The 11,838-nt window shown below is 37.5% G+C and overlaps 1 protein-coding gene across 3 annotated transcripts; it reads left to right on the top strand.

Moving 5' to 3' along the window:
* gdpd2 (glycerophosphodiester phosphodiesterase domain containing 2) lies at positions 1 to 11,110 on the top strand. Of its 3 annotated transcripts, none has more exons than XM_079672880.1 (16): positions 1 to 132; positions 2,312 to 2,534; positions 3,455 to 3,558; positions 3,695 to 3,788; positions 4,049 to 4,108; positions 4,203 to 4,301; positions 4,418 to 4,511; positions 5,048 to 5,193; positions 6,817 to 6,899; positions 7,659 to 7,818; positions 7,923 to 8,129; positions 8,215 to 8,363; positions 9,042 to 9,189; positions 9,355 to 9,437; positions 9,521 to 9,549; positions 10,423 to 11,110. In XM_079672880.1, the coding sequence occupies exons 2-16, from the start codon at positions 2,457 to 2,459 to the stop codon at positions 10,494 to 10,496; spliced, it is 1,608 nt and encodes a 535-aa protein (XP_079529006.1). In that variant the 5' UTR covers positions 1 to 132; positions 2,312 to 2,456; the 3' UTR covers positions 10,497 to 11,110. The 3 variants fall into 3 exon arrangements, with proteins under 3 accessions (XP_079529006.1, XP_079529008.1, XP_079529007.1); XM_079672881.1 differs by having other exon boundaries at positions 5 to 132; positions 2,357 to 2,534; XM_079672882.1 differs by lacking the exon at positions 9,521 to 9,549.
* Positions 11,111 to 11,838: the final 728 nt, after the last annotated feature.

The raw sequence follows: 11,838 nt of genomic DNA, 5'->3' as shown, positions 1-11,838 counted from the left end.
TGGTACCATTCACATTCACTCTGCGACTCACAAATTGGAAAGGATGCAGGAGAAGTAGAGTGGAAGCGTCAGAGTGGTTTTCCCACGGAGAGAGGGAGTACGAAGGAATTTAACAAAGCAGTGTAATTTATGGTGAGTCTCTTGATTTGGTAGATTCTACAGATGCTTTTATAACACCGGTATGATTAAATTCCTGAATTCTTTTCATTCTTTGGGATTTTGTGCCCTTGATGCAAAGGATTAAAAAGATTCAAGTAGAAAGGTACAGCATCGCAATTTCTGCAAGGACATTTTGGCTTAAAGCTGAGGGTATCTGTCTTGTCACATGTAAACCACTATGAAGTTTTCAATCATTTTACATCATCATTTATATATATTAATAATATAGTATGGCATACTTTTTTTATTGTAAACATTTTAGCCATTTGTTATTTAATTGTTCAAGATCACAACTTGGTATTGACACCATTCACTCTTTGCTAGTTAAAAATTCATAAACACACCAAACTGAATGCAAAGAAAAAAGCAATAAATATAGGAAAACAAATCAAAAGGAAGCCTGAATACCCAACTGCTGCACCTTTTAGAAGCTTACAGGGAAATAATGGGGTAAAAGACTATATCAAATGATAAACTCCAAGTCAGTTGAAAAAGAAATACATGTTTACAACACTGAATACAATTAAAAGATAGGTATAAAAACAAAGCACTAGATGTGGGTTTTTGGATGCAGATGGTTGAAATGATTTTAGTTCACGTTGTATTGACAACTGTTAAGGGATTTCTGATGTGTAAATTAGATACTAAAGAGGGAAGTTGATTAGAAAAAATGAAAATAAAAACTTGATGATCGGTGGCAAAACATTTTCTAATAAGGAAAGTCCCCACAAAGCAGTATATTTCTTTTTTCAAGAGGAAGTTCAGCTGCATGATGGTATGCATAAGGAAGAGTGACATTGACTATTAATGGGTTTTATCTTATACTTTGTTTTATAAACATAAATCGTGTAAACAAATCTGTTTGGGCATGTACTCTGTCGTTATTCTTTTTTGCTTTGATTAACGCCCTAGATTTTTGTGACTAATTTCAGTTAACATTGCCAAACAGAGTAAAGTGGCAGAGTAGATTAAGAAGGTGTGTCTCCTTGTTATCGTCTAATCTGATTCACAATGCAGGTACCACAATGTGCTGTTCATGTTGATTTATCTATTGTATTAAGATATAGACTCCTCATTTGAAGCATGTATTAAATGTGCTTATGTATGAGTTGGTTAATAAGAGTGAGAATTCATATATTTAAATATTAAGCAGTGATGGCTTCCAGCTAGTGTCTTTGGCAGGGTCATGAAAACATTGTTGTAAGGAACTCAACTGTAAAGAAGAATTTCATGGTGCTTTGATTGTAAGTGGGACATTTGTATTTCAGTTTCTTTTGTCACACTCGGCTTGATCTCAATTACAACAGTTTTACTCAACATTGAGTTCCGGTTTAATAACTTCCTTGTACTGTAAATTAAGTCTGCTTTAGAAAACGTGTTTTATGTTTCATGCATGCAGCATTTACACCTGTGGATCTGTCGAAACATGCACAAATTAGATTTGAATCTCCTAATTATTTAGCAGAAGCTCATTCCTCAAGACCTCGTTTACCTGCTTTTTCTATATATGCCCTATAGCTTTCACTTGCTCAATACCCAGAAGGCTTTGACTGTGGGAAAAACCCACCGCTAAAATCAAGTCCAACAAGAAACAGTTGGTCGTGTGAAACCTCATCACAACAGAAACTTTTATTGCTCAATATGCCTGTATTGTTGTGACAAATAACATGTATAATCACCCACGTCAGGTCTAAAGGGGGAACGAAACCGGGCACAACTGTGAAATGATCTGCCCCAACAAGTTGAGGTATCTTGGCTATGGCATCTTAGCATGGCATCATCCAAATCTACCCCTTCTAAAATCATTATCCAGTTCCAAATAGGTTTCTCTTCACTTTGTCCGTTAAAAACCAGTTTGTTCTTTACTTGCACTGTTTGTTTCCTCCGCCCCCTCTCTCTGTGCATGGATGTGCCTGTCACTGTGGATGTTTGTGCTGCACAGCCTCCAATAGTGTGACTTCACTCACTGGCCAGTCTTTGCACTACTCAATACCCCATGGTGTTGGCTATTGTAAGTGCTGCCAGTGGTGATACCCCATTTTGCACACTGGTTCTATTGTGAGGGTTATTGAGCAGGGATCGCCTTAATACCCCCTCCCCTCATTTGCTTTCTGTCACAGTCGTCTTTTTCTCCCTCCTTTACACTTCGTAGGTTCGAAGAAGTGAATGAGTTGGGGCCTCTTCTTGGTATCCACAGAAAGCGCTGGGCTCCTCCATCCTTCTTCAGGCTGCATGTATCAGTTGTCCAGAGTGAACAGGATCTGTACCTCCTACACTGTGAATGAGGAGGAGACGTGATGCCTCGAAAAGAAAGCTGTAGCAAAGTGTGCTGCAGGGTCGCATATAGCTGCCACTGGAAAAGTAAGGTCAAAAAAGTGAGTATTTCTAGCCATATTTATGTTTATATTTAAGTTATTAAATGACCATATGGAAGTTTGAATCATTGATGTTCATCATTCCTTTGTCACCGCCTTATACTGTCCGTATGTGATGGTTCTGAAATAATTGACCAAAATCACTTTACCTTTTTCCTTCTTCAGGTTCTTTTGTTCCTTCATTGGGCGTAACTCCAAACAAATCCCTGTAATCAGGGATTAACATTCCACCAGACTGAATTCAGAAATATTGCTGTTTTTTTTCTTTTACAGAAAGCTTAAAAAAGATGGACTTTGTAAAATAATAATAATAATAATAATAATAATATTTTGTATTTGTAAAGCACCTCTCTAAATTCTCCAAGACACTTTATGATAGCATACAAACAAGCATACAAACTACATGAACAAACCAAATGTAATGAAATGATAAGAGAACATCTGAAACAAATAGCTGACAGTCAACCAGCGGAGACTTGAGATAGAAGGAACTTGGTGCAGCCTACAGGAGATAGGGATGTCATGAGGGTAAGGAAATATATGTGCCAACAAAAAGAAGAATCCTTGCAGGCCCAAACAGGTTTTTTATTTTTTTAAATCTGGAACAGGATTAAAAGGGGGAGGAGGATGTTGGGGACTTTAATTTACAAGAATGAGAGGGTAGAGGTGTGTTGTTGATGGCGAAGGAGCATAAAGGACCTGTTTGTGTGAAGTTGTCACGAGATTGAAGAGCGAGAGAGCAATCATAAAAAAATGTTGAAATTGTTCCATTGTCTTCTCAGATCAAATTCCCTTTGGTATCCATTCCCACATACTTTATTCTGATCACAAACAGAATACAAAAGATGTTATTTGATTAACGACCAAATAGCTTAGAAGTGTGAAAATGAATAATATTTCACCTGTTCTTTTCATGTTAGCATGCATGCTGTTGGCTATCATATGTGGCTCTGGTGTCCCTGCTCTGCCTGTGCTGGATGTACATCTGTCTGGTTACTTATAATGACCGAGAAGATGTGAACTGGTGAGTGATCACCAACATACAAACAAATAGCCCACATGGAATCTAGCTCAAAAGTCCAGAGTCCTCTCTTTTCTTTTCTTTTCTTTATCGGTGACCTTTATCCTGCTAACCCTGCGCTGCCCTCTTTTGTTCTCAGGCAGGGCTTCCAAAATCTGAAACTATGGGTGAACTGGTTCATGGTGCTCATCATCATTTCCGCAGTGATGACCAGCTACTGCGTTCTGCTGCTGGTGAGAATATAGAATAAAGCTGTGATGTTGAAATACTGTGGTACCGTGGTTGCAGAATAATACAGAGTGCTGGTAAATACTGGCATGAGATGGTATGATTATAAAAGCTAAATAGGAAACATTAAATAGCTATTGCCTTGTATCAGATTTGGTGGGTTGAGTAAAAACCTTTGTAGAGTGTATCCACTAATGATTAGAGAGGAAAGGTACCATAAACTGTTTTCATAAACAATTTTACAATCTAATATATTTCATTACAGCTATTTGCATTCTTCCAAGTTGCCTTAAGAGAACCACTCAACTTACACTGGCTGCACAAGGTATCAACAACATGTAAATCTCAATTTTTTTTAAAACAATTATGCTTTGGTTGGTGAGATTGTTTATTATGCTTTTTATTTTTTCTGTCCTCAGATATTGTTATTTCTTGGTGTGATTTTCGTGGCGTTGGGATTGACAGGAATTTCTTGGAAATGGTCAGAAGAATGGCCAACTATTCCTCTTTCACTCCAGGTACAGAAAGTGTGTAAGGGAATAATATAATGTCAAAGTGTAAATGTCTGTTGTTGTTTTTAACGTAGTTGTCATTGTACAGCAAGTTTTTGATGTGCACGTCGGCCTCTCTACAGGCCACAGCTCCTTTCTTGCAGTTTGGTGCTGTTGGGGCGCTGACGCTGCTGTCCTCGTTCGTCTTCAAGGGCATTCACGCAGCCAGAGAAAAATGTATGTCTCAGATGTTACATAAAATAACAAGAACCACAGCAATGTGTTCCTTCATCAACACAAAAATGGCCAAACACACGTATTTTTAAAGAGTCTATTTTGAGATGCATTATAGGTTGATAGAAAGAGTGAATCAAAATGTATTATATAAATGACAGAGGACACAGATATACATATCTGTATCACAACTGGCAACACCCTTAATTATGGAGTTGTGTCCCCAAAACTTACCCATTAATTTTCATGAAACTCAGCGAGGGAAACACAGATGTGTATTTCAACAAAGCTGTCACTACTAATTTCTCTTCCTACGGTGTTTTTGTCAAATATGTACCGAAACATTCATGTGTCAATACATGCAAGGACAAATAGGAAACATGGACTGGAACAGCACGATATGCATTACACTCCCACAGAACAAACATTGCTTGTTATTTACTCACCCTTTCAAAGGGATTTTGTACCGGTTCTCTGTTAAGTCTTGGTGTAAACAACTCAAAATGAAAGCCTTATTGTTTTACTTTTGTTCTCACCAGGGTCCAAGTTCCTGATTGGAGCAGTATTTGTGGTGCTGTCAGCAGCCATCTTCCTGTGTCCCCTGATCATCCAGTCTCCTTGTCTGATAAAGCAGGCTGAATTACCTGAAAAACCAAAGCTGATTGGTCACCGCGGAGCACCGATGGTGAGCATCCTGTTTTACTTGACAACACCCAAAACGTACACACAATTCTTTTCAACTTGTTTTTCAACTCTAAATGTATTGTCCTTCAGGGGAAATGTGTCTCGCAGCCAGGTAAAACAAATAACACAAACATGAATACTTCAAGTAACCTATAGAATCATCCATCAACAGTTCTTTTGGAAACTATTCATCAGCTATCCTCATGAGTATTTACCCGTTTGGTGGACGAGGGAAAAAACTATTGATTACCCCGTTTTATCTGACCTTTGATCTTCTAAATCCCGGAAGAGGATATGGAGGACTGTCAAAATATCTTGAGCCTTTGAAATTGCTCTCTTACAATAAATGTGGACGGATCAGGCAGTTTAGCAACAATAATCTTGTTGGAATGAGCTGCCATCCCAGTTATAAATATTGTGTGTGTAGTCAGAGGAGAGCAGTTTAGTGATAATTTAAAGGAATAATTTGACATTCAGAGAAATACGCTTCTCACTTTCTTGCTTGGAGAGAAAGTCTCCAAGCCAAAACATATCTGCTACATAACACCCATAGAACATCAATTTGTCATTTATTCTCCAACTATAACTATATAATTATGTTGAGTTTACATTACAATATTGTCAGGGAATAATTTGCCCTGCATGTCCTCCCTCGCCCTCTGACGCAGATGCCCAGCCTTGGACAGCATGCTATCTCCCTTAAGGAGGGGTTGCCCTAGCATTTTGTTGTTGTTACCAGTTTACGACCGGGCAACTCTCTGTCAGAGATAGTTATTGTTGTGGGACACCTGGAACACATCCTTCTCGGGGTGTAGATTAACCCGAGCCATATGCAACAACAAATGTGATTCAGTGTCCTCAGCTGTTTAGTCTATCTATTGAAGAATGTTGATTATTACACTCTGAACTAGTTCAAACCTGGAACTACAGAAGAGTTCTTCAGAATTGATTTGGCATCTCTACCGTGTGGTCAGATCGTGGCCCGTGACATGTCTTGTCAATTCTCCGGCCGAAGCTCCAAATAAACCCTCAGTGTTTGACATCAAAACTCCAGCTCTCCTCGTGTCTCTCTGAGTCCTGACTCCAATTCCTTCAAAAGTTTCCCCCACAAATATATGTAATTTAGCTGACGCTTTTATTCAAAGTGACTTGCAATAACCCATAAAGATACAACAAGGATGCACACACATTCCCTACGAAAAAGCCAATCCATTGAAGTGGTAGTGCATAAGTTTCAAATGGGCTAAATTATTTTACTGACATTTTTGTGTGTGTGTTTGTTAAATGTAATGGCAAAGGTACAAGCAAAACAGGTCAACAGGATTTCAGTTTGTGACGGAAGATATATAGATTTTCTTCTGTCCGGTGGCAATTGGGAGTTCTAGTGTGAGAACTGATATGTTGTGACCTACAAAAAACTGATATGATTGGCTCAGCTGTGAGTGCATGTCCAATCATGTGAGAGCCCCATATGCTGTGCAATTCTGTCCCTGTTACTTTTTGTGCTCTTGTATCACTGTCAATAAGCTGAATGTTACAGCTGTAAAAGTGAGGTTTGCTTTAGGTTATTTTTTTAGCTTAAGCCCATGAATGTCTCTCACCCATCTGTCCTCCCTGTATTCAGATGGCCCCGGAGAACACCATCATGTCGTTCAACGAGAGCATCTCGTGCGGCGTCATAGCCTTCGAGACAGACGTACAGCTCAGGTACGATGAATTTCAGTGATTTCAGTGATTTCTACAGATCCAAAGCACCAAAGCACCAAAGCACCAAAGCAAAAAAAAAGGTAAACTATAGCGAACACTCAGTGTGTTTGCTATAGTTTACCTTTTTTTTTACTGCACAAATACAGTTTTCAATTATAAAGCTGACATATTATGATGGAAAATATTTGTATTTATTTTGAAAACAATGATCAGACAAAAGTATAGCAGGCTTCTCTTTGTTGAAATAAATACTGGCTTTACAGTATTTGATCACAGCTATGTTGTCTCGTTTGGATGTCCCTCGTTAACTTTAATGAAATGTAATTCTAACATTTCAGTTGCCTGAAAAAGTCTTGTTCAGTGTATAATTGTACTTAGCTGAACCCTATTGTGTTGTATTTGGTTAAAAATAAAAAGATGGAGATGGCCAAAACGCAAATATGGAGGCTTAAAAACCATAGACCATAAACCAATTGGGGATATTACTTGACTAGTGGTGTCCACCTCCCCACAATAGATGCTAATGTTACATATTATAGTAGCATGACATTTATCATTTGATCAGCTTCTATCTGGTTGTTGATCAATTCAAATGACTGATCTATGTTGCTTTGTGTTGCTCAGTCAATGTTTTTCCTTTCAAGAGTGTCTTATTTGCCCACAGAGGTCAAAGAGGGTCATGAAGTACTCAATGTACCTTTAAAATTGGGATTGTTCCGGCCTCACAGATGCTTTTTTAAATTTGTTTTTCTACAATAGTAAAGATAGAATTCCATTCTTGATGCATGACAATCGGTCTGGGTTCCTGCGGAGAACAACAAATGTTAAAGACAAGTTCCCCAACAAGGACTTCAACCAGAGCGCAGACTTGACCTGGGAGGAACTGCAGAGTCTGAATGCAGGCGAATGGTTCATAAAGGTAAGGGCTGGCCGTGCTGTGACACATGCTTATCTTCACACTCACTTTTAAAGGTTGATGTGGTATCATGCAACAGTTACAGGAAGTGCGCTCTGGCTTTCCAGACAGATCCTTTCGAGTCAGTGTCAAAGCTGTCAGAAGAGGAGAGGGAAACGGCAAGGAATCAGACCATACCCTCCTTACGTCAGCTCCTCGACCTCGCCAAGCAGCACAACATCTCAGTGATATTTGACCTTTACAGTCCAAACCAGGAAAATGACACAGTAGCCACAGTCGACACCATCTTGAGATCTGGCATTGACCCAAGCCTGGTAGGTCTAATTCTGATGCATCTGATGGAATTTGAAATATTTAATGATAATGCATATTTTGTTAAGTTGTTGTTTCTTTTTATAGATCCTCTGGCTTCCTCCAGTTGGAAGAGAATATGTAAATAAGACTGCTCCAGGCTTCATCCATTTCTATAACAACGAAAGTGAGATGGCTAACGAAGAGGGGAACCACCTTAATTTGAAATACAGCAAGTTCAGTACAAATGAAATCAGGTAAAGAAATACATATGGAACTACATACACGCATATCGTCTATGTGCTAATGCAAAGTAGTGTGTTATTAACAGTATGTGCAGCAGGCCGAGACATGTTGCTGGCACTCAATAAAATGACACAGGAATGGCTTCCAGGGAAAAGGATAACAAAAAAATGTCTATGGATGAGAAAACAATCCTTGAAAAAATTGCTAAGGAATGGAATGCCTTTCAAGTGCTGAAATAACTTACTGTACATGTAACGTAATGTGACAGGCTTCATGTCTTCTACATAAAACGAGTCCATGTGAATTAAGTTTGAAAGTGTACAGAACTTTTTGTAGTTGTCTCGCCTTTTATGCAAGAATAAAAACCATTTAATGTTGATTTCTATTTGCTATTGATATTTGTATTTATAGAAATGCAAACATGATGTTATAAGAACACTTTGACAGCGAATACATTGACCAAAAAGGAAGTAAAGACAAGGGCCACAGGAGCGTAATAAATAGCCTACATTTGCATGCACATACATGCACCCATACATTATACTGCACAGAGACAAACATACATATACAGACCTGCAAACGCATGATGTCCTGCTTTTCCTGTCTTCCAACATATTTATCTTTTAATTTACTTACACTGTAATCGGAGCGAAGTTCTACATTTCAAACGCTGTGTTTATATCTGACAGGGAGACTCAGGGCAGGAACATTACGGTGAACCTGTGGGTGGTTAATGAGCGTTGGCTGTTCTCTCTGCTGTGGTGTGCGGGGGCCAGCTCTGTTACCACCAACTCCTGCCACCTCCTAAAAGACATGGAAAAGCCAAACTGGGTCATGGTGAGTAGGCCTAATACATAATAATACACGCACAGTAGCACATGATTCACTTACTTACCTTTTCGGTTTATTTCACTATTTTGTTTTAGATCCAACAAGTTTATTCAAATGTTTTCCAAAACATGTAATGAGCCTTGATCTTATGGGCTTGTTTTTGTGTTTCAGGCGCCTCTTACGTACAAAATAATATGGATTACAGTGGACATTGTATCTATTTTTATAATGATTGGACTCTACATCTTGCAATGGTAAGTGGAACAGATGTTTGTGGGCCTGCTATATGAAAGATATCTATAATAGATTGACTTATCCACCTCACTGTTTCTACCAGGAAAACAAACTGTTTCAGTCACAGACAAGGTAATGTATGATTAGATTTGAAAATAATATTAACATTAGGGCTATAATCAATGATTGTTTTCATTATTCATCCATCACCAGATTTTTTTCAATATTAAGTTTATTAATGTTTATCAACCTTTTTAGAAAACCCTGAGCAACGTCTTCAATGTTGTAGTCCAAAACTCAAATATTTTCACTTCATTATTATGTAAAATTAAAAAAATCTGGTGATGGACGAACTTATTAACCAACTAACTGTTTCAGCTCTAGTTTACATATATGTAACTAGAATCAATGTAGTTGAGAGTATTAACATTGAAAAATGTCGGCCTTCCCCAAATACCATTGCTATCCATGAATCAATATTGCTATTACACTTTTTTTAAAAGAGGTGCAAAATATTACAACTTTTTTCTTAAAGATTTGGTTTTGACGTCAAATTGAAAGCTATGAAATATTTTTACAATGATAAAAATGTTACTGGCAATAAATAAAGTGAGCCTTTACTTTTAATTTGAGATACATTTTTTAAGTAAGGTATAGTGGACAGGGTTGTAAGGTGTGACATTGACTCAATTAAATGTATAAATTATATACTGAAGCTTGCCAGGTTGTTAAAAAAATGTTTTACCAAATTGCAGATTCTTCACATTAACAGTATCATTTACAAACATTTACAATTGCAGAGTTAATGGATAAAAAATCCTTTGAAAAAAATGGATGGACTTAGTTTTGTAGGAACTGCAACAAATTAAAATGGACAATGGAAACTACGTAACATTACATTATCACTACCAAATATAAATGTGGTACTTAAAATATTAGAAAATGGGACCAGCTACTTCACTGAAATGGATGTGTTTAAAACTGTATTTTTGTGACCCCTCACAGGAGCAGAAAAGCAGAGTCCCAATACTTTGGCCTGGAACGAGAAAGAACTGTCGCCCTTCTTGCCCGCCAGGTAGATCCCTGATGCCAGCAGGAGATCCAGCCCCAAAACTGACCTACATCCTGGCCTACACCACAAGCATAGTTTAGTCCTATATCAGGAAGAAAGCAAGTTAATGTGACCAACTTTACATAGAGTTCTGAAGCCATTAAAAAGAAAAGAAAATCAGAGTTTATAAGATGTTGACCAAATATCAGCACTGCATGCCACTGGATGGCGGTTTTAGTTTTTAGTTTCTAACTCTAGCGGGTCAACTGGGTTTTGAAGATTATTCTGTTCTACTCAAAATGTAACGTTTCTTTCAGATTGTATGACTGCAATTGCACTGAAGATCTGCACTTGATTTCCTATTGGCACTTTATGTCAAGACGTTTTTTTCTGTTGTTGCTGTTCCATTTTCTTACAAAAATGTATTTCATGTTGTCACAACTGAATGAATCGTATGTACTGTACATCGCTTTTTAAAATGTTGTTTCCATTTCATGCAGTGTAACTAAAATCATCAAAAAAATCTAAATAGAATTGAATCCTCAACAACATGAATATATTATTTTTAAACACCAAGTACATTTTTATTTTGTTACTGTAAGGTTATGATATACATTAAAAGCGTTGCATCATCATGACAAACATATGGCTGCTTGTTTCTTTCAGAAATAATTCAGTAATTTTGTTTAGTCTAATTTTCATTTGTTGTTTTTGTTTGTGAAAGGATGGGCGTGACATCTTCTGCACTTTTCCATTCCAAAACTATATAAAAATGGAAGACTGCTTGCACAATGAATATTATTCATTTTATACATGATAGTTTTAACTGGCTACATATTGTAAGCACAGCTTTTACCTATGGTGTAGTAGAGTAAAATAGCGACATTTCTACTTCACATTTTTCTAAAACTGAGATGATAAATAGTAAAGCAAAAATGCAACATTATCCACCTCAGCTTTTCATGATCCATCTGAAACATTGTCAATATATTACAATGTGCATAGGTAACAAAAAAGACTCTCTGTTGCCTCAGGGAGTGAAATTATGACTATTCAAAATAATAGATATCATCTTATAGATTCCACTCATTTTCTTACATGTCAAAATGTGGTGCCTACGTTACCCATGATGCAACTCGACCGACGACCGTTAAGAGTCGGTTCTGTTATGCTAGCTAGCTTTAGGTACTAGGTAGCAGCTAAACTATAATCAAACTGACAGCCTCCAACAGGGATGAGAAACGGGCTACAAAGGTCTGTTTAACTCATTTATTTATCACTCCACACCCCCAGACTTGGTTTTGTTTCATTTTTTAAACTTGTAGTCGTGAATCCCAATCAGACTTATCACAGCTTCCTCTGATTTGTAT

Source organism: Notothenia rossii, assembly GCF_949606895.1.
Source record: "Notothenia rossii genome assembly, chromosome: 3".
Classification (NCBI taxonomy): Eukaryota; Metazoa; Chordata; class Actinopteri; order Perciformes; family Nototheniidae; genus Notothenia; species Notothenia rossii.
The sequence above is the reverse complement of the archived record's forward strand: the minus strand, read 5'-3'. Positions and strand labels throughout refer to the sequence as shown.

What these genes read in the sequence shown, in the direction of transcription:
- gdpd2 (XM_079672880.1), top strand. Translation starts at nt 2,457, where the DNA reads ATGCCTCGAAAAGAAAGCTGTAGCAAAGTGTGCTGCAGGGTCGCATAT. An exon ending in GGAAAAGTAAGGTCAAAAAA is followed by an intron (nt 2,535 to 3,454) that starts GTGAGTATTTCT and finishes TTTTCATGTTAG; the next exon opens with CATGCATGCTGTTGGCTATC. An exon ending in AAAAGCCAAACTGGGTCATG is followed by an intron (nt 9,190 to 9,354) that starts GTGAGTAGGCCT and finishes TTTGTGTTTCAG; the next exon opens with GCGCCTCTTACGTACAAAAT.